The following is a 27,097-nucleotide window of genomic DNA, read 5'->3' on the forward strand; positions in this document are numbered from 1 at the left end:
ATGAAGACTCCCCCTAAAGCAGAGTAATATTTCTAGGCCTAGATGCCTATATTTAAAAAAAAACATGACTCGTATTCTAATTTGTCTCAGTAATTTTGTAGAAGTTCAGTTCAACCTATTCTTGGTAGCATTTACCATTGATATGAGCAAATGGCCTTAATCATATTTACTTATCCTGTTTCAATTTCAGGTTATCTTCTTTTGTCATTCTTCCTCCTTCCCATTTAATCTTAAAAGTTGGCCGAGTCTCTCCTCAACCATTGAACCAGGAAGTGTACTGGATAAAGAAGTTTCTTCTTTGCATTCTTAAATTTAATATTGTACCTCTATTTCTGGATGATTCATAATCTCTGTAACTTTAAACTACAGTGGGGCCCCATTATAATGCAATTGTTGGGGTCCATAAAATCTCTACGTGAAAAAAGCAGGGTCGCGCTAAATCAGGGTTTCCATAAGTCGTTGTTGCAGTTGAAATTAAACCAAGTTAATTTTTAGCAAACCAGAAATGCCAATTTCGCTAGCAGGAAACAAAGGGTGTGATGCTGAATGGTCACAGATTAACGCTGCTCAGCAGCATGCTTAAACGCATTTCAAAGTAGCAAGAATGCCTTTTGTGGAGGGAGCACTTGCTATTCTGCCTTGTCAGAATAACAAGTGGTAGATGGGTGAACTCAACCCTCACTGGGTTGAGACACTTCTGCGTCACAGTGTTTTGAATCTTTCTGCAATGCTGACCCAATGATTCAGTACTTGTGTTTGAAGTATCGGAACATCTGAATATAAACCAGTGGGTGACTGTGTTTGGAATTGCCATGTCTTTCCCGAGGTCCTCACTCCAGCCAGGAACCCAACACCCGAGTCTAATGACTCATCGCGTTATGTCCGAATTCACATTAAATCGGGGTGTGTAAAACCAGGGTTTCACTGTATTCTCTCTATCGAAGATTTGGCACAGGGCTTTCTAGCTGATATGTTAACTCTTTCTCTTTGCATGGATGCTGCCTGATCTGCTGAGTGTTCATTTCAGGTTTTCAATGTCTGCAGGTCTTTTAAGTTCATATGCCAATATTCTCCTGACCAGCCTCCTGTCAATGAACTGTAGCTGCAACCCCAATCCCATTCCACAAAAATCCCATCATCCCCCATGCCCACACTTCATTTAAATTAGACTGGAAAATCTGTGTAAAAACTACAGAAATTGTTCACATAGAAAAAAAATTATTTGACCCATTATCCTTGCTAGCCCAATCCCACATGTAATGATTCCAGCTTTCTCATCCAAGTACTTTTTAACGTGATCCCAAGTTGAGGCCAAATGCAAACCAGAGGAACAGCAGGTGATCTTCCACCTCTGTAATCCACAGCCCAATGACTTTCTCCAATTTCAGGAGAATTATCAATTTTCATTTGCATTTTTGGAGGAGTGTGCTAAGCATGTAATACAAATACAATCTGTTGTTGATGTAAAATAATCAAAGAACTCAGTGTCTTAAACCTCCCCACACTATTCTCACCATCAAAACTACTTCAAGTCAGTCAAAGATCTGTCAGCACTCCTGACTCAGCATGTGTTTCTACATGATTTATTTTCAACTGAATATTATTTTTCCTCTTCCTTGTATATTATCTTTTTTCCACTCTAATGTGCTTGAGAATCTACAGTAAGTGAGGTTTACAAGGCAAGTAAGATTTTCCTTGTGGTGCAGTGAATAAAGCATAACAGAAGTTGTCTCTGAGCTGATCCAGCAGAACTGTTTAATGGAATTATTGCAGGAGTTTAAATAATTACACTTGGCGCGCTATCACAATCACCCAGAGTTCTTTGCTCCCCCTGCACCCCCAGCCACGAGGAACTCCTGAGCCTGCAGAAATCTGCAACTATAAACCACCAGTTTGATAGTGGAGTGGCGTGGTTTGCCACATAACCCTCCCCTCTGAGTTCGGAGGTGACATCACAGTGGCAGCTGTATGACTAGAACGAGCCAGCAAATGCCCCCTGCACTGGGGGGCCATGCCAACTTTACCGGCTGATCTATGACCATATCTGCCGGCTTAAGGTGATTTACCAAAACTATTCCTTTCCTGCTGCCGATATCTATAACAAACGTGGAGCTGTCATTCTGTACCACTTTGCAATGGCCATGTGAATGTCCTTTAAATTATATCCTGTGCACTTCCCTGTGCAGGAATACATAAAGGTGGTCCTTGAGTTCAGCGGAATGTATGAAGTCATAGAGCCATGCCAGCTGGCTGGAATAGCGCCAGTGTACTCACCTTCTCCCTTAAGCATGTGAGTACTGAAATGGGAGATTCCTGCTGCCCACGTGCTGCTGGAATGAAATCCCCCTGGGACTATTAAGGGGGCTCTGTAAACCAATTCAGCAGAAGATACACCTAAATGTACCCAAGGCACTTCATCTATCCAATCTGTCCCCTTAAGATGTGTCATGAAAGCAGTTTTCATATGATGGTGAAAAGGATCGACTCAGCCATTGGACTGAGTATAATTGGTCATCAACCGATGCAATTGCATGCCCAGAAAAGGGATGATTATGGATTATAACCAGATGTACACTGAACTCCTCAGTCAGAGAAGATATTGCTATGAGCCCAGAGGACCCCAAAACCCAGCAGCAATACAAATTCACCAAGACAAATGGTTACTTAAACAAAAGTTGATTTTAATTATCTTTAAACATGAAAACAGGATCAAGCTCTAACTTATTACTATTAACTTAACTTAACCCCCTTCTAATTTGAAGTGCACGTGGATGTAATATGTGTGTGTCGGTTCAGAAAAGTTCTTTAATTCACACTCCAATCTCATTTCACTCCTCCAAGTTCACTGGTTGCAGAAAATTCTTGAACTGTGCTCAGAATTTAATATTTACAAATTTTCACCTGGTTTTGGTGCTTGAAAGGTAAATGGTTACCACTCAGGAAGGTTTTTGTTGGCTTTCACAGAGATTTGTTGCTCGATGGACACCCACAACTGATTCCTTCTGATCAATGTCTTGCCAAAGAAACTTACCCCATCAAGGTTTTCCAGATGATAACCTCTTTCTTTCAGGTCACCACAGAGATCCTTTTTGTTTCTCTTATTTTAAGTGAAACATTTTACAGTCATCCATCTCCTATTGTATGGACCACAAGAGCTTTGACCAGGCTGAACTAGGAATTCACAACCTGTCTTCAAAATGGGGTTTTTCCACAAGCTTGCCAGCTTGTCCTGTTCCAGTCTCAGGGGCTGCTGAATTATAGAACTGAATTTTTTTTCTCTCATACACAGAAAGCCACATGACCCTCTTAGAACAGCCAACTACACTCCGACAGACTGCGGCTCTGGACCTAATCTTCCAAGTTCATTCATCTGTTGCTTTCCAAAACAATAATCCATTACTCCACAGCATGTCCAATTAACACTTACATGTGAAGTATTTATAGGCATTCTTCAAAGTTTGTGCAAAGGCTCTTGGAGCCCGGACTGTCTGGCTTGAGCAGAGCTCTGACATTTTAAATGAGATCTGTTTTGAAGTGTTTGTATGTGACCTACTATTTTTATATTAACAAAAACCTGGCACAATTGTTCTCATTTAAAACATATCAATATAAAATATAACATAATCTGTCACAATATGCATGGGTAATCTGAAACACGCTATCCAATTGGCAAAGAGGGCTCTTGCACAAGCTGAGGTAGAGGTGTTAGAGAGCAGGACGACCTCTGGCCATCTCGTGAACCTGTCTATTATTGTGAAGAGGTGAGTAGCGCCATTGGACAGGGTTAACAGGCTGACAATATCCACATAGATGTAATCAAACCTGCGCCTGCTCACCCTTCAATTAGGACAATAAGACTTGTGGTGGACAAATTCATGTGGCCACGCAAGCAAGTTGGTGCTCGGGCAGGGACATGCATCCAGTGCCAGACCTTAAAAGTTCAGCATCGCACCAAAGTCTTATTGTCCTAATTGAAGGGTGAGCCAAACTGTATGGTGTCAAACACCCAACATCTCCATGCAGCAGGCATAATGGGTTTGGGTTGGCCAGTGGATACATCACAAAGTAGGGAGATATTTTCTGGACTAAAGTGTATGTCCTCCAATTTCGGTCCCAATATAGCAGTGTGATACACAGCCATTTTCTTCCTCATCTTCCTGCTGAGCTGCAGTCTATACTGGGAGAAGGTGAATGGAGAAAAGCAATGGTGATATGGATTAGCATGTTCGTGACTTGATTTTTCTTCTCGGCAATGTTTTTTATCATAATCCTAAACTCTGAAATGTATGTGTTGTTGTTGTGCTGACCACTGATCTGACATCTTGGCGAAGGCAAAAGTCAACGGTTTGTGATCTGTGTGGACCATAAACCCTCTGCCCTCTAGGAAATGGAGAAAATTCTGTATGGCCAAGTAGAGGGCAAGGAGCTCCCTGTCAAAGGCACTGTACTTCTGCTCTGGTGGTCCCAAATGATGACTAAAGAAAGCTAGGGCTTTCCAGATGCTGCTGATGAGCTTCTCCAGGACCCTGCCTACTGGTGTGCCTGAGACAACCACCGTCAGAACTGTTGGCACATCAACCCTTGGGTGTACGAGCATAGTGGCTCTCTTTAGTGCTCTTCTGGAGTGGGCAGGCTCATGCCTTTGTTGCTATGTGTCCAACCGAAAGACTACCATGCTGCTTAGCATGCCACAACTCATCAGCTTAGGCTGCTAAGCATTGGAGGTCATTGAAGTCTTTGTCCACAAATGGATGTCTTCTAGCATTTGCTCGATTTTTAAAAAAATAAATAGAGGTTGCTCAAAAGGCAGACAGGGCTTGAGTCTGTCCATGAGCACCAGCATCTCATTCATTAGTTTGGAAGGAGTGCAATCTCCCAGGCCGACAATATGGAGAAGTTGTGCTGCCCTGTTGTGTCAGGAAAGGCCAAAAATATGTATAAGCAGGACTTTGATGTATTCATACTTGTCATTGGCTGGAGCCTGGTGTAAGAAATTGACAATGCGCCCTGTGATGCCTTGGTCCAGCGATGTAATGACATAGTACTACTTTGTTGCTTCAGAGGTAATTTGGCATAGATGGAATTGCTTGAACCAGACCTGTGGCTGTGATGTCCAAAATACTGGAAGTTTGAACACGACGGTCTTCTATGCATCTATAGTGAAATCTAAAATGTCATTTGGACTGTCGAGGTCACCAGTGTAGTGAGTGGTCCAATGACTAAAGCACAATAAAAGCTGTCTCTGAGCTGAACCCACAGAACTATTCAAAGGAATCTTCTCAGGAGTTTAAATAATTACAGTTGGCATGCTATCACAGTCACCTGACCTCTGAAGTCACGTGCCCTCCAGAGTTCTTTGTACCTCCCGGACAGCAGGAACTCCTGATCCTGTGGGGAGCCCCCAACTACTGACGTCAGTTTGATAATGGAGTGGTGCTATTCACTACAATGTACTTATTATGTACATTACAATAAGCATTCATTCATCTTTTTTTCTTGGATGTTATATGAACTATTGACTTTCTTAAGCCCAGGACTGTCCCATATGGTCATTGGCACTTAGATGACATATGAGAATAAACTTTAGATGTGTGGAAATCTTCTTTGGCTTGGCTTCGCGGATGAAGATTTATGGAGGGGTAATGTCCACGTCAGCTGCAGGCTCGTTTGTGGCTGACAAGTCCGATGCGGGACAGGCAGACACGGTTGCAGTGGTTGCAAGGGAAAATTGGTTGGTTGGGGTTGGGTGTTGGGGTTTTCCTCCTTTGTCTTTTGACAGTGAGGACAAACAAAATATAAAATAGTTCCAGTCCAAAACCATTTTTGACCACTGATGCAGCTCAACCCACTGAGCTCCTTCAGCAGTTTGTGTTTTGAAATTAAAATATAGAGCTGAGAGCACTCATGTTGCCAGGCAGCACCAGTTCAAAGAGTACAATAATTAATGCATGAAGTAAAAAAGTCCCTCGCCCAACCATTTTGTTTGGGTGTCTGCCTATATTTTCTCATTCCTTGATGAAGAGCTCAAGCCTGAAAAGTCGGCTATGTATCTTTGCTATATAATATATGTGGTTTAACCTGCTGAGTTTCTCCAGCATTGTGTTTTTACTTCAATCACGGTCTTGGCAGACTTTCATGTTTTACTATTTAATGCATCAGATCTTTCCATGGATGTTGCCCAACTTGCTGAATGCTTTTAGCCTTTTCTGTAATTGATCCATGTATTTGGCCATTCTTCGAGTGCGACCACAGCAATTGTAATAATTCCACCATTCCAAACTCGATACTGGTTCAATTTTCTCAATCAGGAGCAATGTTACTTTGAACAAACAAGCCTCCTTAACTCTTGGTTCTAAGTATAAGAAAGTTTAGGTTAAAAGTCAATCACATACAAACATATCAGATGTCAGATTTTTTTGTCAGTGTACGTACGTTATCAAATACAACCCTGCGATTTTTTTTTTCCTGTAGGCAAGGCCTACTATTGATAATGCAAAACACTACTCAATGTACACATGTAAACAAATAAAGAAACTTAAACAAACTGTGTGCAATACAGAGAGGGGAAAAGAAGATAAAGTACAAAAGTAAGAATCATTAAATGAGTCCTTACTTAAGTTTGTGGTTGAGGTGTCTGATGGTGGAGGGGTAGCAGCTGTTTCTGAACCTGGTGGTACGAGTCTTGTGACACTTATACCTCTTAAGTCATCGTAGCAACAAGAATTCAATATGGATCCTTGATGATTGCTGCTGCTCTCCGATGGCAGCGTTCCCTGTAGATGGTGTGGAGGGTTTTGCCTATGGACTTTATCCCCTACCTATTGCAGGGCTTTACACCCAGGGGTGTTGGTGTCCTTTGGAGAATCTGCATCGATCCTCAATCCAGGTTCTGGGATGTGATCCAAATCAGTAGTTTACTCTCCTGAGGATTGAGGGACAGACTTTTTTTTCCTCAAATTCCCTTTATTCATTACCCCAGTGGGGGATACAGGAGCACTTTGAACATACAATCATTTGTATACCTTACTGCAATCTGACTTGACCAATCCAAAAAAAAACAGTCTTCTCCCAAGTGACAAGCATTATCCTATCAGCATTAAGCTAACACTATTCATCTGCAAATTGATTCATTATATGAACCAATCACGAAACCAGGATCCCAATTCCTCAGGCATTGTTTTTGAACCTCTATCTGAATGGGAAAATTCCAGTATGGTAGAAATTTATTAGCTGGGCAGGGGTTGCCAGCAACAAACATCAATTACATAGATCTTCAGGCTTGGCTGGGGTTGTCCAGGAACAAATGTCAAACCATTATCGCATCGCTCAAATTTACATTCTTGATTACATTGCATTGTTCAGGGTCTTACTTCTGCAGTCCCCATTACCAGACTGTGATGCAGCCAGTCAGTACACTTTCCACCACACACCTACAGAAATTTGCCAGGGGTTCTGAGGAAGTTGAAGCACTGACGTGCTTTCCTCATGATGCCATTAGTGCAAGGGTGGTCAAAGTTACTTGGTTGTGGACTACATACAGAAAAATAAGAAGTTTCAGGCCAAACAATATTAAGCCTGGCAGTTTCTACCTAAATCGGCTTCTTTTAACAGGCTGTTTAAAGCCTGTACAGAGCTGATGGCAGTTGAATTGGGCACGGTCCCTGCAGGGGAGTGCTGAGGCTTAGCTCCCCACTCTCTGCAGGTCTGCACCAGTGACAGCACCGTCATTACAGCAGCTCCAGCAGTGCCACCATTTTTTTTTCTAACGGGCCTCAGTTTGCTCGGGGGCCTTACATTGGCCACCCCTGCAATTGTGTGTTCGGTCCAAGAAAAATCCTCTTAGTGACACCCAAAAACTTAAATCTGCTCACCCTCTCATATCATAACGGGAATCTAAAACTTTCTCCAACAGTCTATGGTAATTTCAAAATTGAATTGTTAAAAAGAATCACAGAATGAAGTAGATTGTTGATCAGGCCTAAAGCATTAGTAATATATCTTTACCTCCTATGGATGCTATGAGTCTGACTGAGTTCCTCCAGCATTACTGTATTTTGGTGATAAAGATGGATCATTATCTAACTCAGTGGTCTTTCCACTCACATCCCACTTTAAGTATTCCCTATGCCATCACTGGGGTAATGATTAGTAAGGGATTGCTTAAGGTGGAAAGAAAAAGTATGAAAACCACTGTTTTAATCATACCTGATTGACTCGTTATGTGCACGGTTTCATAACTCCAAAGGAAATGGGCCAATGTCAATTTTTCTCAAGCAAAATATTTCAGTAACAATTGGATCTAGAGCAGTGATGCTCAACCTTCCCTTCCCATTCACACCTTAAGTAATCCTTTACTAATCGCAGAGCACCGATGGCATAGGGAATATTCAAAGTGGTATGTGAGTGGAAAGAAAAGGTTGGAAACCACTAGTCTAACTGATGGACAGATCCGGGTGACCAGCACCATTCCTTTGTTTCCTTTGTTTCTGTGAATCATAATATGTCTGAAGCTGATGGAATAATCAATTCATCCATTGGGCAGAGTTCACAACAGGACAGCAGAGAAATCTACAACCCACACCCCTGGCCCAGAAGATAGTGAGTTAAATCAACATAAGCTCCATTACATATACCAAACTAATCCACAAGACAAATGTTTCAGTCCTTTGGCCACATAAAGTGTGGTCACATTAAGGTGCTTCTGTAATGTCCGGACCTGGGAGAGTGGAGAACGGAGACATAGCACTGCTCTGTGGAAACTACAGCCCAGTCCTGATGCCAACGTTTCCATACAATCTGATAAAGCAGCCAATGGGGTGTTTTTTTTTTAAATCCTACATTCATGGGGTCTGTGCCTGAGCTAGTGGTATCTGAGCTGGACATTAGTCCACAAGCAGTTAGAAACTCTGGGGGAGTAAAGGTCACTAGAAATTGAGAATGAAAATAGAGATAACCTGACAGAGAAGGTGCCTATGGTAGCGAACCAGTGAGGGGTTCAGCTACTGAACGACCCACACACAGGCTGCTGGCAACTTGCAGTCGAAGATCTCCCATCAAATTGTGAGCCTGCTGGTGATTTGTGTTTGAAGGGCCAACGCAGGCTAAGGGGCTGCTGGAGTCTGGCTCATGGGAACCAGGCATCAGAACTGGGATTTCAGCCAGTGCTGAGGGCAAGAAGGGCTTCCAAAGTGAACATGAGTGTTGTTGCATTAATTTTGCAAAATATTCAATGACTTCAATACCTGAATGTTCTTTAAAAGTAGCTCGATTACAATGGAAGTCATTGGAATATATTTAATTCCCAAACTGACATTTCTCGACATTGAAACCCGAGGATAAGTTGCATAAAGACGTTTCAAAAGTTATACATGAATATTTTTTTTTTCTTTTTTCAATAAAGATTAAATACAAAATGTAATAGCATACTTGTATGAAGAATTGTTAAATTTATATTGATGGTGTCTTTTGTTGAAGGAATAATTCCTTTATTGTTTCAAACTAATTAAAGAAGTTTTCATTTGCATAAATCACAGTGAATTCCGCACGTACAACACGGCTGTTAGCTAAAAGAACAACATAGTAACAGTATGGTTTAGAACAGCCTAGCAACAAATGAGTAAAGCTGCTTTCTAAAATTTGACCCTGGATTGTTTGAAATGAAAAAATTGGGTAAATATTGTTTAATAATTAGCTCTGGCCTGGATTTCTCTGGCTAATTAGAAGTATGGTGAGACCCTTCATGATCTCAAATTCAGAATCCAGTTGAGTATTACAGTAAGTCAGTAATTTTGCTCATTTGTTTGAAGGAACAAAAACCAGGTGTAGCTATAGCAGTTAAGAAGCTGTCACGGTTGAATGATCCAAAAGACATTCCAGGTCTTAATGCGATAGCAACAGACTAACAACACAGGAGTCGCACAATAGAGAAGGTGGAGTATCAACAAGGTATTTCTGTATCAAGGGCACTAGGTTCTAGTGATACTTAAAAATATAAGGGCAAGGAAGCTAAAGGATTTTGGAATCCCTTATTATATCCCAATGAGGATGAAAATGCAATGTTTCAATCACAGCAGCTGCAGGCTTTCGTGTTGTACTCTAATGAGGTGATGGTGTTTAAGGAGAAAGAAGAATAGCACAGATGAATTGTACTCGTGGCCCATATTCTGCACGAACCACTAGAGCCACATACATTCCTCTACAAACATTTCCCTGGCCCTTATCCAACATTCTGTTAGAAAGGCTTGCAATGATGGAATGAAAAGCTGCAGAGCTGTGCTTAAAACTGACCATCATAAAGTGGTTGAAGACACTTCAGTAGCATTTAATTTTGAGTGTATCTCTGCTTTTTCCCCCAAAAAGATCTGATTTTTGATATAGAAAAGATGTGTTATAATCAGTAGCACTTGTATAAAAGGGCAAGGCCAACAATGAACTATTTCAATAACTTTGAAGGGGATCCTACATAACTCTTGCCCAGCTCCAATTGCTACTTGTATTTATGTGGTGTCTTTGACCCAAGGCAATTAAAAAAAACTAATGAAGTTAAGTTTTAAAATGAGCATCATTAAATAACAAGAGAAAATGACAAAAACCTGAGACAAATGTTAGAAATAAAAGGAAGCAGACAGGATTAAGCTTGGAACCTTTATAACTGATGGTATGACCACCAGTGGCAGAGCAATACTTAAAGTCAGTGTGAAGATCTGATGAAGCAGTGGAGATTGTATCAAGAAGAAGAAGGACTAAAAAGGAGAGAGACAAAGATGTGAGCAACTAAATGAAGTACCTAAATGGACAGAGGAAAAATTCCAGATAAATGAGTCTGATCGTTTTGATTTTATCAGGAAACAGACATTATATCCTGGTAGCGAATGGTCACTAGGGAGAAGAAAAACTTTAGTCAGGCCACACTGCTTTCAGTTCTGGTTACCTCGTTATAGCAAGGATGTCAATGCTTTGGAGAGGGTGCAGAGAAGATTTATCAGGATGTGACCTGGATTGGGTAACCTGTCTTACGATGCAAGGTAGACTGAGCTAGGGCTTTGAGAGGTGACTTATTAGAGGTAGATTCTGAGGGGCTTAGAAAGGATGGCCAGCCAGTACCTTTTTCCTTGGATAATGATAGCAAATGCCAGAGGACATATGTTTAAGGCAAGGAGAGGAAAGTTTAGGGGAGAAGTGGGTGGTACGTTTACTCAGAGTGATGGATACCTTGAATACGTTGCTGGGATTGGTGATCGAGGCTGGTTCAATTGCGGCATATAAAATGCTTTTCAATATGATGTAAGAAAAACAGGTTTATGGGTGTGAGATAGGAAAAATTAGTATGTTGTGTGGAGAAGGGTTTACATAGGTCAGCACAACACCAAGGGCTGTGCTGTAATGTTCTAGATAAGTCAGAGGGCTGCAATGGATAAAGTTAATTTGGGCAAACGAGGGTTGCATGAGTCGTAGTCCCATGTTTCCCAACCTCAGGGAAGTGTGGCAGGTGAGTGAGGTCCACAATAAATTTGAAGAATCCAACATTAGAAGAGGAGATTCTGGGGTTAAAGATCCCAGACTATACAGAACAACAATCATGTTGGCAAATTTGGTGGTCACTCTCATATCCGGAAATACACCTGTACCAGCAATTAGATACATTTTAGTTGGTTAGGATCATTTTAGCCAACTAAACATGTATCTAATTGCTGGTACAGGTGTGCAAGTTCATGTCAACCTGCCAACACATCCTGACAAAGTGTGAAGCTCTGGAGAGGAGCCTTTCCATGTACAGGCTACATAGGATATAAGTAAGATCTTAAGCTTGATATGGTGAAGATATAATGAAGACAATTGGTGAACATGAACATTGTTTGGAAGTTAGTGTATTAGAGAATGTTTTTTTCTAAAAGTTTGAGTTCACTCTGTGAAAGGCCATGGGATGGCTACAGGCTTTGAATTTATTATCTTTAAATATTGGAAAATCACTTTACATTCTGACCTTAAGAAACATTGCTAGTCATTCATTGCCACAAGTCTTCAATGTGGAACTCCCTACTCAACAATGCTCTTTCTTGTTAACCAGAATGACTGAAATGATGCAAGGAGGTAGTTCACCATCACCTTCTGAAGGGCCATTAAAAATGGTCAATAAATGCACGTCTTGCCATCCATACACAGAGACTGAGAAAATAAATAAATGGAAGTCCCCAATAGTATTTTATGTCTAGGTATTGGACGTAGTAATCCTGATGTTAACGGAAAGGCAGAAATTGAAGTGGGAGATTCTTGCAGGAGAAGAACAGCTTTTCCTTTTCCTGGATCTTATGGAAATACTGTAGCTATCTCCCTAAAAGCAGAATGTAAGAATCTTCTTTGCAAAGACTGCATGACTCAAGAAGGTACGATGCCACTATCTTCACACAGACCATTGGAACATGCATTTTCACAATGATCATATCGCTTGAATGAATAATAAAACCCAACTCCTATTTCTTCACTGTAGAAGTCCATCAGTTTGAAATATTATTGACTGCTTTGAATGTCTGAGGGTGCTGGGTTAGAAAAGGAGGGCAGGAGAGATCTGATGAGAGGATAAATGATAATGGCTTGGTTCCTTCCACAGCAACTTGCAGTTGAGTGCTGAGAGCATCCCAGCAGAAAACCATTGAGGAAATTGGACACGTTGAGAGGAACTCCTTGATGAGAATTTTTAAAAGTAGTTGGGGATCTGTGATGGCATCAGGTTTCCAGGGGTTGGGCTCACTATTGCTCCACATACAGAGCTAGCATGTGAAAGTCTATATCCCCATTCACCTTCCTGATTGCCTATGCTGCAGGAATGTCAGCCAGGCAACAGTAAACCCAGCAGGAAAAATATGATGGCAAAGAGGTTTACTAAAATATTCATGTGACGATCCCATGTCCTGGGAGTTGGTTAATCATTAGCTGTCCATCTTGCTACTAATTAAACCAGAGTGGTGCACTTCTGAAATTTAGGAATATTACCATTTGAAATGAGTGAACCCCTTGATTTTGGTGTTAAAATTTCTCCCTTTGTTTTTGCCAAAACAAAATTCTGAAATTTCCTCTCTAATGTCACAGTGGCAACAATATCTTGTTCTATGGTCCTTTTCTGAATGCTCTCGCAAGGATAAGGAAATTGATGGCTGCCATTTTCTCTTCACCTTTTGCAGAAGGATGGTATAATCCCTCCTTTCCCCAACTTTATTCATTGTGCAATGCATTTGTCTAATAAATCCAACTGTGAATTGAAGCAGAAACCTAGAAAACCAGTTGTCTCTTCTGCAGTAGTGCAATGTGCATACAGGTTTCATAAACCCAACCTTGAGTAACTCATTTGTATAAGTTATTGTTGGGATGTGGAGTGAGCAACTGGCAAAACCATGCAGATAGCTCTGGTGCTGAGGGAAGATGTGAAACGCATCACCAACCATGGTATCAAGCCTCACATGACAAATGGCCTGCCTATTCTCATTCGCAACCAATACATTCAAAGAATTTAAATGGTATGAAATGTAATTAATGTCAATCAAGGCTGTCGAATGCAGCATAAATGCTATCAATGAATACCACATTAATACTGTCAATGAATGTAACCAATGCCTTGTGAATGCTATCGTTGATGCCCATGTACTAGGGAAAATTTTCCTTTCCATTCCATTGAGTTACAAGGAGCTGAATTTTTAAACCAGGTGGATGGCATGATTGGCAAAGCAGTTAGTGCAACATCTTCACAGTGCCAGCGGTCGGGACCGGACCTGGGTTTGAATCCCGTACTGTCTGTAAGGAGTTTGTAAGTTTTCCCTCTGTCTACATGGGTTTTCTCCAGGGGCTCCGTTTCCCTCCTACACTTCAAAAAAAAATGTACTGGGTTGTAGGTTAACAGGGTGTAAGCTAGGCAGCATGGACTCTTAGGGCCGAATTGACCTGCTACAGTGCTGTATGCCTAATTTAAAAAATATATATATGACTCATGACCTTTTGGCACACTTCATGTTATCAGAGTTGAAAGTTGAAGCAATGAAACTTCCCATAATAAGCAAATCACCCACCACTTCTTTAATATTTCATTGACCTGCTGATTGTTGATATCATTGAGATTATTAGAAATAACTAGCTCTCTGATTAGAGGTGCTCCACCCGGTTAGAGGTAGGCAGACCATACAGATCTGATGAGTAACTGGCATGAATTACTGCTGCTGTAAAGACTTAAGCTTTCTCAAAGCAGCAAGGGTGCAGTACTGCTGGAGCTCATCAGAACACTGTTCTGGCAACTCATGGCCCCCCTCCACCCCCACTGAGCACTATTCTGGACATACAAGGAATCTGTTTTTTCCGTGACTGGTTGTCATCCTTCCTTGTCCCACTCAATTATACAATGCCAAATACAACATGGCAGCCACCAAGGCCAGGGCTCGCAAGACCTCCTTATCACCCTTTGCGATGAGCTCTAGCAACTAAAAAATATTAGCACTGCACCCCTGCTAAGCAGATTTAACGTCAATGCATGTTTAGTTACACGGAGAGTTCTTCTTACAATCTCATCTGATTTCCTCCCGAGGCAATTTAATGGGCAAGGATGAAAAGTAGGTGATGAACCACCTTCCCTCACTGCCCATCTCCTGAGAAATCTGGTCAGCAACTTACAGTCTGGAACTGAGAGCATCCCAGGCAGTACCAGATACCTGCATGGTGATATGCATGGGCCACAAGTGAGGGAGGGCCTAGAATGATCCTACACCATCTGGTTTAAATTTATCTGAATATTTCATTTCAAAAATATTGATAAACATTCAAAATCTATTACAATGATTAAACCTTTACTCCTGATTAAAAATATAAAGGCACCTGTTATGAGCCTAGAGGACCCCAAAACCCAGCAGCAATAGATAGTCACCAAGACAAAAGGTTACTTGAACAAAAGTTGCTTTTAATTATCTTTAAACTTGAAAACAGAATCACACTTTAATTATCACTATTGACTTAACTAACCTAGCTTAACCCCTTCTAATTCTAAGTGCACGTGTATGTAATGTGTGTGTAAGTTCAGAAAAGTTCTTTGATTCGCAGTCCAATCTCACTTCTCATTCCTGCAAGTTCTCTGGTTGCAGGCAGTTCTTATACTGTGCAGAGAATTTAACATTTATAAAATTGACCAGGCTTTGGTGCTCGAAACGCAAATGGTTACTGCTCAGGAAAGTTCTTGTTGGTTTACAGAGAGAGATTTGTTGTACGCTGGATACCCACATCTGATTCCTTTTTAATCAGCCACTTCAGTGACTTCCCAAAGAAACATGCACCTTCAGGGTTCTCCAGATGATAACCTCTTTCTTAAAGGTCACCACAGAGTTCCTTTCTGATTCTCTTATTTCAAGTGAAACATTAGGCAGTCAGTCCTCTCCTTTTGCATGAACCACAAGGGCTTTGATCAGGCTGAACTAAACACTCACAACCCATCTTCAAAATTGGGTTTTCCTCAAGCTTGCCAGCTTGTACTTTTCTAGTCCCAGCTGCTGTAAAATTGCAGAACTGATCTCTCTCTCTGAGAGAAAAGCTGTTTGACTCTCTTTGCTTACAAAACTACAGGACCCTCTTAGAACAGCAAGTTCCACTCCAGACAGTCTGTGGCTCCGACAAGTTCTTTCATCTATTCTCTGCCATTATAATTAATGGAGCGGCACCCTTGGAACTTAGTGCAGATTGTTCATAGTGATCCCCCACTAGAAGTGGAATAAATTGTTTTATGTCCACACTCCCTTGCTGAATGCCCCGTGAATTCTTGCATTTCCGTGCAGTCAACTAAATAAGTTTTAACACCTACCCACAACTTTAGGACTTGTGCTTTGGAGCTGCACACTTGTGGAGTAATGCCAGAAGTTATGTGGCAAAATAATGATATTTTCCTCAAAATCCAAGCAAGTAAATTTATAATGTTTTGCTGCATTATTTGAAGTTAAAAATCATCACCACTCATTTTGGAACAAATCCCACGTCTGTAAATGTTCCAGTGGTATTTAGACAAATGATTTAGTATCATTTTTGTTTTTTGTGATTTTTCACCTTTTAATTCTCATTCTTTTCCCAAAGTGAAATTACAAGAGAAAAATGAAATTGCTTTCATTTGTCCAATTTTTATGCTTGATTGTGAATTTTAACGACTAACATTAACTTACTCCTGTCAATTTTTACTTTCAATGAAAGCAAAAGACTATTTGTGGAAAGACCTAACTATCCACATTTCTCCACAAATATTCAGTGGCCTATTTCATATCCATTGTTTCCTTTTGAGATGTTTGACTCTACGCTTCATCAATTTTTATTTGGAAATAATCACAACTACTTTTAATTTTCAGGGCAACATAAATATCTCTGTGCGGGGCGAAATGACTGCATCATTGACAAAATCCGTAGGAAGAACTGTCCAGCCTGCCGTCTCAGAAAGTGCTATCAAGCTGGAATGGTGTTGGGAGGTAAGAGAAAAAAGTTCTTCAATTTAACTCAAAACAGGTAAATCTGATCTAATATATTTTACATCCTATCAAGATCGTATTGAACACTTTGATGTATACATGTAGAATTAAAAGTGAATGCATATTATTTCATGTTAAAATTATATCCTTTGCCTGATGAACCTGTAATTTATACATGGAAGTTGGCATTGGTAGTAAGTGGCATATTTTACTAAATGATTTAACATTTTCTGCTAATGTTCTCCAGTGTGCCATGTCATCTATAGTGCACATTTTCAAGGGTGTTCTGTACAAATAAGGTAAATATGTTTATGGTGACAACATGCACCACGTATTAACAAATACTGCAATCAAATTCACTTTAGCATCAAAAGACTCTTATACCTAATTGTAATCATGTCTTTGCTGGGAGTGCGCAGAGCTAGAAAAAAAAATTAATTAAATATTTTCTTTTGCAATTTCATTTTCAAAGAATAAAATTAGTACAATTTGTCATCTTAACATTTGAGGGAAACTCTGAGACATTAATGAAATTCTGGATGTTTTTGTTAATGCATTCCTCATGAAAATAATAATTTACTAATGAATTGTGTTGCCCACTTTGTAACCTGCATTCTGACATTAAAGTACATCTGTTTGAATATTGTAACTTTCACATTGATCTCAGAATATTCAGTATCAGATCAAACTAATTTCAGAGAGATTTCTATTTCTGTACCATTTTCCAGAAGATGAACTGGACATAATGCTTGCAAGTGGCGACCATTGAAAGAAAATCTAGCTTATTTGGGCCATATGGGTTGAAATGGCCTTTCTTTTGATGAAGTGAATTGTATTGTGCAATGGGAACACTTTCCTGTGTATTATTTATGTACATGTTTGAAATACAACTTTGGATATCATGGCAGTTGTTTATGCTCCTCCTTTTTGCATGAACTGATGACACCAGTGACTAGAAGAGAATGGTTGACAATGAATAGGTAGGTACTAAAAAAAACCTCCCACACTCTTTGCATTTCCCCTCATGTTTAATTATGTTTGTCTCCAAATGTTTGGGGGGGGGGGGGGTTCTTGCTTGAGATAATTTGTTATCTGATGGTTTAAATTCAGCTTATCAGATTGACTCATAGCATTTTACCTCAATTCCCCTTAAACTGTTGACATTTTATCAACCTGAGTTGGGGGATATTAGTGTACAACTGTGACTTCAGAGAGGTGTGTGTGCTTGACACTAACTGGTGAAGCCAGCTGATGCTTTCCCATAGAGAAAAGTGAAAATATACCCAATTTCAAAATGGTTTTATTTGAATTGAGCATTAATGATTAGCTTCTGATGGCCCATGTGCAAAGGCACCACTCATTTTAGCCAATACAAGGTGCAAATTCAATTCCTGACCTGTGCTGAATTGTTATAGTAACAAGAGGAAGATTCACAACCATAAGCATGGAATTGCAGCATCTGAGTCAAGATGTCTGTTACACCTGTATGCTGCAAGAAGGATCTTCATTCATCCCCCACTCAGGACTTGCACTCATTCTCCCAGGTTTGCCCATGCAATGCCTTCGATAGACACTACTTGTCTCTTGTGTTTCTCAGAGCTGAGCTCTTTGATGCTGTGCAGCATAGATTGAGAATGCCAGTGCACACTGTTCTCTCAAACCTAAACAGCTGAGGGAGCGGAGGGAGACATTATCCCACTTCTCATGGTTAAAGAACTAAACTGAAACTTGGATTGCAGAAGATGAACACGGTATTCCTCAAATACACAGCACAGTGTACTCTGTGTTAATGTTTAACAATACAATATTTAAAAAGAAATTCAATTTTTCTATTAACGGAACACATCCATCTTTACAAAGAAAATGTTCAGTAAAGAAGCAAAAATACTGATAGATGATACTGATAAATACTGAAAGGTTATTTCCTTCAAGCAGAAGATTTTAATATAAATACTAGATTCCACTTCATTGATATAACTGCAGTTACTAACTTCATCATCACATAATCTGCCACGTATTTCTCATTCAAAATCAATTGTAAGCACTTCAACAAAATGTAACTTCATGGGCTAAACAGATTTAGTATAGTTCTAGAGCTTATCGTTTCCTGATATATTTACATTTTTGATTAAACATTGAATAAGTCCCAAGTTTGCAATATCTTAAGAATAATTAATATCTTAATGAGCATCTTAATTTATCTCATCCATACTTCATGAGTTTTGACCTTTCATCTATGAATTAGTATTCCGGATGGATGAGATCACATAGTTCCAGGATTTTTTTTTCAATTAGTTTGTAATCAACTATCATGAAATGGATTTTGTTGCCTCCCAATAGACAAACATTTTATTTTATATTAGAGCCTGTTGATTTTTTTTTAAATGAACTTGAAAATTAATTTTATCAAAACATTCTCTGGTATGATGCCAAAATTAAATTGTCAGTGTCACAACGAAAAATCACAAGTAATCCACTAACCTTTTCTTACCATCTGCTTCTTGTTGATAATGTGCATTTATACATGTCTACATTGTTAGAAGTAAGGTTTTGTTTTATCAATCACAAATGCCACTGATAAAAATGTCAGTGTTTTAAAAGGAAATAGGAGCAATTTGATCAGAATATCTTATATCCAGTTTATATTTTATAATCCCACTGATGTGGTAAAATCATTAACAGAATAGAAGGTAAATTTCCAGTAGGCTGAATATTACTTTCCAGTTGAATTAATAACATAAATATGTTTTTTTTTTTATAATGCTAAAGGGAAAGGAGCATTGTTTTTGTAAATGGTCTGACTATTAGAGACATACAACAAAGAATCAACAGCAAATAATTAAGAACATGGAGCATGAACGTTTGATCGACATTCTTTCCAAGCTCATATTAAAGATCAGTTTTGAAATCATTATAGCTCTGTGATGGTAGAGATTCTATCACCAATGTGTATATGTACAGATGGTAGTGTAGGATGACTGTGATTGGCTGAGATTGTAGCCACACCTACTGGCAGGTCTTAAAGGAATGCTCCTAGCCAGACCAGGTCATTCTGGACTGGTCGACCTACTTGTGATATGCTCCAGTCTTTTAGTTAATAAAAGCCTTGGTTTGGATCAACAAGTTTTTGGTTCTTTTGACACGCACTACAAGCTCATAACTAGGTAAATGGATAGGAAGAGTTTAGAGGGATATGGACCACATGCAGATTCTTTTTAAACTGCCCTTACTTCGGCAAGCCCTTCTCTCTGTACAAGGTATACAGTATATAATGTCACAAATAAGTTAAAACTTATAAACTTTGGCATGGGGTTTCAATTTTTTTTTTTACTTGGCAAGTTCTTCCCATCTCCATTTGCCCACAGTTTTTTAAATGAACAAACATTAATATGTAATGCATTTTGTTTGAGTCATGAACAAACCCCTGGCCCACCTTGTCCATGCCAACCAAGATATCTTTTTGAGCTAGTTCTATTTGCTTGTATTTTGTCCATATCACTCTAAACTCTATCTATGTACCTGTTTAACATCACAATTGTACATTGTACCTGCCTCTAACACATCATTTGTAGTTCATTTATATATCCACTAACTTCATATAAAATAAACTACTTCTTACATCCCCATTTCAACACTCCCCTCTTATTTTAAACCAATGCCCTCTTGTTTTATACTCCACTACTTCATGAAATAGACCATGATAAAATTTCATGACTTTATAAAGCAAAAATGGTCACAACTATAACCAATTTCTCCTCTTAACTCAAGTCCTCTAGTCCTGGCAACATCCTTGTGATAAAATAGGAAAAGTTATGTTAGGCAGCAAAAGTAAAAGATCAGAAAGAGCAAGGAGGGTGAAAAAAGCAAATCTGAAGGCTTTATATCTTAATGCAAGAAGCATTCGGAGCAAGGTAGATGAATTGGCTGTGGAAATTGAGACAAACAAATACGATTTGATTGGGATTACAGAAACATGGCTGCAAGGTGGGCAAGCCTGCGAACTTAACATCCCAGGGTATACAATATTTAGGAAGGATCGGCAAGAAAGAAAAGAGAGTGGGGTAGCTTTGATGGTGAGAGAAGGGACCGACACAATTGACAGGAAGGATATTAACTCGGCAGATGCGGGATCTATATGGGTAGAACTGAGGAATAGCAAGGGGTGGAAAACGTTAGTGGGGGTGATATATAGGCCTCCAAATAGTAATGTAGAGGTGAGGGAAGGCCTAAAAAGAGAAATTAGAGAAGTGTGCAATAAGGGAACAGCTGAAATCATGGGAGACTTTAATTTACATATAGATAGGACTAGCCAAATTAGTAAAAATACTGAGGAGGAGGAATTCCTTGAATGTTTACGGGACGATTAACTAGACCAATATGTCGAGGAACCAACTCGGGAGCAGGCCATTTTAGACTGGGTATTATGTAATGAAAAGGGGCTAATCGGCAATCTTGTTGTACGACGCCCTTTGGGTAGGAGCGATCACAATATGGTCGAATTCTCACTCGACATGGAGAGTGAAGAAATTAAAACCGAGACTAAGGTCCTGAATTTAAATAAAGGGAATTATGATGGTACGAGACGGGAGTTGAGTAAGATTGATTGGGTGGTGTTTATGGTGGGGTGTTGACAGTGGATAGACAATGGAAAGCATTCAAAGATCTAATGGAAGAATTGCAGAAATCGTTTATACCGGTTAGGCATAAAAATAAACCAAAAAAGGTGACTCAACTATGGATCACCAGGGAAATTAGAGACAGCATTAGGTCCAAAGAGAGAGCATATCAATTGGCCAAAAAAAAAACCAAATCGGAAGACTGGGAACAGTTCAAGATGCAGCAAAGGAGGACAAAGGGATTAATCAAGAGGGCAAAAATAAATTACGAAAGTAAGCTTGCGGCAAACATAAAAAACAACTGCAAATGCTTTTATAGATATGTCAAGAGGAAAAGATTGGTGAAATCCACAGAAGGTCCCTTGCAGTCAGAATCAGGGGAATATATAATGGGGAATAAGGAAATGGCAGACCAATTACATTCTTACTTTAGTTCTGTTTTCTCAAGAGAGGATACAAATAACCTCCCAAGGATGTTGGGAAACATAGAGACTAATGCAAGGGAGGAGTTGAAAGAAATCAGTATCCTCTAAGGACATGGTCTTGGGGAAATTGAAGGATTGAAGGCCGATAAATCCCAAGGGCCTTATAATCTACATCCTAGGGTACTTAAAGAAGTGCACATTCAGATAGCCGATGCTTTAAGAATTATTTTCCAAAACTCGATAGACTCAGGATCAGTACCCATGGATTGGAGGGTAGCTAATGTTACCCCACTATTTAAAAAGGGGGGTAGAGAAAAAGCAGGGAATTATCGGCCGGTGAGCCTTACATCAGTAGTGGGCAAAATGACGGAATCCATTATTAAGGATGTAATAGCGGAGCATATGACTAACAGAGAAGGAATCGGACCGAGTCAACATGGATTTACAAAAGGTAAATCGTGCTTGACAAATCTATTGGAATTCTTTGAGATGGTGACAGGTAAAATAGATGGGGGAGAGCCAGTGGATGTGGTGTACCTGGACTTCCAAAAGGCCTTCGATAATGTCCCGCATAAACGACTGGCTTCCAAAATCAAGGCTCATGGGATTGGAGGCAAGGTATTTATGTGGATTGAGAACTGGCTGGCAGGTAGAAGACAGAGAGTTGGGATAAATGGCTCATTTTCTGAGTGGCAGGCGGTGACCAGTGGGGTGCCACAGGGATCTGTTCTGGGACCCCAGCTGTTCACAATTTACATTAATGATCTGGATGAGGGGATTGGATGTAATATCTCCAAATTTGCAGGTGACACTAAGCTAGGAGGGGTTGTGTGCACGGAAGAGGGGGTCAGGAAGCTCCAGTGTGATTTGGATAAATTGTGGAACTGGGCAGAGACATGGCAAATGCACTACAATGTGGATAAATGTGAGGTTATCTACTTTGGTAATACAAACCGGAGGGCAGATTGCTATTTGAATGGCAATAGATTGGGAGATGGGGAAGTGCAGAGAGACCTAGGGGTTCTTGTGCACCAGTCACTGAAGGCGAGCATGCAGGTACAGCAGGCGGTTAAAAAGGCAAATGGTTATGTTGGCCTTCATATCAAGAGGGTTTGAGTATAGGAATAAGGATACCTTACTGCAGCTGTACAGAGCCTTGGTGAGACCACACCTGGAGTATTATGTGCAGTTTTGGTCACCTTATCTAAGGAAGGATGTTCTTGCAATGGAGGGAGTGCAAAGGATCAAATAGTCAAGATGCGAAATGAAAACAGGTAAACAAGTAGGGTTTTCAGCTTTGAATTTGTATCATTTAACAAAACATTTATCTGTGTAGTGTGATGTATGTTAATTTATTAAAAAAATTAAGTTATTCAGGGACCTATTGTGAAGTTCATGAAATGTATAATTCTTGTTCTGGTCTTCCATGAGTCTGATGCATTATTGCAGGATCCACGCCCACTGTCCTCCAACAGGATCACAATACATGCCTGGAAATCACTTTCATGGTTTTGGTCCATGACCATGCAGAAGCAAGCTTTCACAGCACTTGGCAAGTCTGCTTTACTTTCACTTAAAACCTTTCTGGGCAAGTCCTAGACTCTGAAATCCAGCGCTTGGAATACTACTCAAAGATCCTTGTTTTAAACTGAAATACTTACCTTGCACTACAGCTCTTTCAAGGGATCCCCAAATTCTCCCCTCATGCCTGGTCATAACCAGACTACCTATGCCCCACCACATTTCTACATTTCCAAGTCCTTGAACCAAACCCTACTACCTCCTCTCTGATTGCTGTTTCTTTCCCCAATAATCTGACTCAACATTCAGGAGTTGTATACCAATGGATACTGCATTTCTTCCCTCACCCTAAGCCCTTGCTCTGTGTCCTTCCTTCATGACCCTGAGCCATGGGTAACTTGTTTTCTTGGCAATGTTGGAGCACCTGAAGAAAAGGCCTGTGAGTGTAGTCAGTCCAAGGCCTATTCTGCTATGCCCAACTCCATGACTCTTGTGTGTCAGAATTTTACAGTTCCAAGCCTGTAAACAAAATATTTCACAGCCTAGGTACATCTCCAAATTTGGAAATGTGTAATTTCATTCCCATAGCATTTTCAGAGTTTTAAATTGCCTGTGTTTTGAGTCAATAACGTCTTCCGATAAGGGAAGGAGCAGAGGGGGAGAGAGAGAAAGATGTGGTGTAGTTAGCAAACTGATGCATTCAGATCCTAGAAATCCACAATAAAAATTAAAATTGCTGGAAATACTCAGCAGGTTAGGCAGCTTTTGTGAAGAGTCAGGATTTCAGGTCAATGACCCTTCATTATTTTATCTCGTGTTCAATGTTATCCCTTTCAGAATCATGTTTGATAGGAGATAAAATGCCTCTGCTGAGCAATATAAATCCAAAAAATTCATTATGGGTGTTTCCCCCAGCACTGAAATGGTGTTTTTACCACACTTTTTAATAACTTAGTGGGAGTGGCTCTAAGGAATTTCGCAGCCCTTGTCTCCTTTACTGATTAATAGTTTTAACCATAACAGTGAGAAGGGGAGATATTTGATGAGTAAATGACTAACTCTTTATCAACATTGCCAATTCTTTCCATAACTCCACGGGACATTAAACTTTAGGACGATATCCACAAAAGAAGGCAGTTGCCTTACAAAATGTTCATCCATTTGTATGTAAAATGCCTTTCAAATGAACGGGTGGGATACTCAGATGTTAGAAGTTTCTGAATGCAGTTACACATTCTGTGGTCATGTTGCATTATTCCTCCTATATACATATTCTAACTGTACACCATATCAGTGTTGCACACTTTCAGTACTTTATGTTCACATTGTGCCTTTCAGGATTTGATAATTAGAATGGCAAAAGTTTTGAATGTTACTGGCATGTTTCCATAGCTCTTTAATTTTATCTTGCACTCCAAAACTGCATGTCAATAAGCTGTACTGTACTGCAACTTTTTTTTATCTGATAATATACCCTTCAAAGTAACTGTAGGATTTCAATTCTTTTCTCCCTTTCAATGCTGCTTGAGCAGATGTTTGGACATGTAGCAAAGAGAACCATTCTCCTTCCCATGACACTGTGCTGAGACAAGTAAAATTTCTCGGAGGAAACAAAGAGATTTGCACTGATTTATGCTATAAGACATTTCTTTCACGCACCACAAAAGTCTTCTTTTCCTGCAGTGTTAAGACTGCAATAGCTTTTGATTCATTGGAGTTCCCTCTCCGATCTGTCATATTACAGAACAGCTTTCTGATACTCATTTGCAAATTGCTGGGAATCTACTAAAATGGGGAATATTTGGAGTTGCAAACTATGTCGTGGTTCCTGGGGATAAAGGAGTTAAATGATCATGTTCAGTTGATTGAATGTTGGAAGAAGCTCATGGGGTGAATGGCTCAAGCATATAAGTTCAGCCATGATATAAATGAGGTAGCTAAGTTGATGGAAGGAATCCATTCTATAGACAGTGATAAAACAATTATGCAAGTTGAGAGTCCTATGCAAAGAGATAGAATCTTAAAGTTATAGCTGAGTTGTTCAGGGCTAACATCAGGAGGTTGTTCATGCAAATTGCAAAGGATAGCTGAAATTACGTCCCCAAAAAAAACTGTTCAGCTTAAATTAACATGAGATATCTATATCTAGATTGCTAACTTTTTAGGCTAAAGTAAAAGAAGTTGCAGAATCAAGGCAAGAAAATGGCATTAAGATACTGACCAAACGTAACCTATGGTTAGCATAGTGGTTAGTTACTGTACCAGCAACATGGGTTTGAATTCGATGCTGTCTGTAAGGAGGTTATCCCTGTGTCTGAGTGGGTTTTCTCCAGATGTTCTGATTTCCTCCCACCCCTTTAAAATATACTGGGGTTGTAGGTCAGTTGGATGTAATTGAGTGGCATGGGCTCGTGGGCCGGAAGAGCTTGTTAGTGTGCTCTATGTCTTCATTTAAATTTAATTGAATGTTGGAAGAAGCTCATGGGGTGAATGGCCCATTCCTCTTCCAATTTCCTTTTGTCAGTTATAGGATCACCCATGGCAAGAACAGGCAGACTCAATTTTGACCATACTGTGACCTCTTGAAACTGAATCAACTCCAACAAAAAAATAAATAAATAAAATGTGATAAAGACTCATCGATGAACCTCAATCCCGCAAATTGGAGGAACAACACCTAATGCAGTATTTTGTCTCTCCAACCAGACAGCATTAACGTTGACTTCTCTAGTTTCTATTAAACCCCTCCCCCACATCTCTCTTTTTTCCTTTCCCTTTGTATCTTTTTCTCCAGGTCCCCACACACTTCCCTTCCTTCTCTAATTAGAGAGCTACACCTCTCCCATCACTTCTTAGCTTTTTTCTCTTCTACCCTCCCATCTAAATCCACAAATGACCTCTTATCTGTTATCCTGCACTCCTCCCTTGCCCTTTCCTCTATCTTCTTCCCTCCTGTCCCCACCTTTTTAATCAGGACCCTGTCTGCATTTTACTCATACTTGATGAAAGGCCCAGGCCCAAAACATTGGTAACACTTTTTTTCTTCTTGATGCTGCGTCACACATGACCAGCTGAGTTTCTCCAGCACTTTTGTGAATTGCAATCAAAAAGATTACTTTGCATCTGTAAGATTGAGTATTCACTGCAGCATTACATTGATCAGTACAAAACCTTGCCAGAAAAGCTGAGGTTTTTAAGTTATAAACCAACTTCTGGTGGCCCTTTCTGTCATCCTGATTTTATTGATGGAAAGTGAATGGTGATGGAAATCCTTCCTCTAAGGGTCTGTAAATCCAGGTTGGACTCCTTCCATTCTTCAACTTAACGATGTTAATAATCAATGAAAGCAGAATGGGAATTCCCAGTTATTGAGCAATGCCACCTGGATTTTCAGTGCTATGCATATGAAGAATTTTATTTCTCATTTAGAGAGAAGCAGTACTTTGCATCCAAACAAGCAACTAAACGAACCAGTCTATGACTTCATGAACAGTTATAATTATATGAAAGACTGAAATGAGTGGATGTTTTCTTTATTTTTAATTTAATGTCCATTCTCTTGAGTTTGTTTCTTCCATTTTCTTATGGATCTGAATAACTATAGATTAAGTCCATGTCATTATTGATGGATTTTTTTTCCCTGTAGTTCAAGAAAAAGATTAATGTCCTTATCAAGATAGAATTATTCCACTTAAAGGAAATTATTTAATTGCAAGTGATCATCTTACAATATTAATTTAAATAATTATAATTTTGCTATAATCTCTTTACTTGAATCATCGCAACTCCCCAAGATTTGATATGATCATCTGGCAAAGTCAAAAATTGTCATTTGTGACCTGTCTGAATGACCTCCTCATTAATTAATTTCCAAGCACCAAATTATAGCTAATTTCAGAATCAAATGAAAGAATAAGAATCACTTGTCAATGGGAATCCTTATGATTTCAGTGAGCACTTCAATTTTTCAACAATTTCACTGAATTGGTTAGAAAAATATGCTCTGCCAGAAATTTGCCTCATTAATTGAAAACAGCAGATCATCTCTTAATAGTTTTTT

The 27,097-nt window shown here is 39.6% G+C and overlaps 1 protein-coding gene across 4 annotated transcripts in view; it reads left to right on the forward strand.

Moving 5' to 3' along the window:
• LOC138739189 (progesterone receptor-like) overlaps window positions 1-27,097 on the forward strand; it is a 290,755-nt gene that overhangs the window by 150,142 nt on the left and 113,516 nt on the right. For all 4 annotated transcript variants that reach the window (XM_069890750.1, XM_069890749.1, XM_069890748.1 and 1 more), the window contains exon 4: window positions 16,359-16,475. In XM_069890750.1, the coding sequence (XP_069746851.1) occupies window positions 16,359-16,475 (117 nt within the window). The remainder of the gene's footprint in view (window positions 1-16,358; window positions 16,476-27,097) is intronic.

This window comes from Narcine bancroftii, chromosome 7, assembly GCF_036971445.1.
Source record: "Narcine bancroftii isolate sNarBan1 chromosome 7, sNarBan1.hap1, whole genome shotgun sequence".
In the NCBI taxonomy this organism is placed as follows: domain Eukaryota; kingdom Metazoa; phylum Chordata; class Chondrichthyes; order Torpediniformes; family Narcinidae; genus Narcine; species Narcine bancroftii.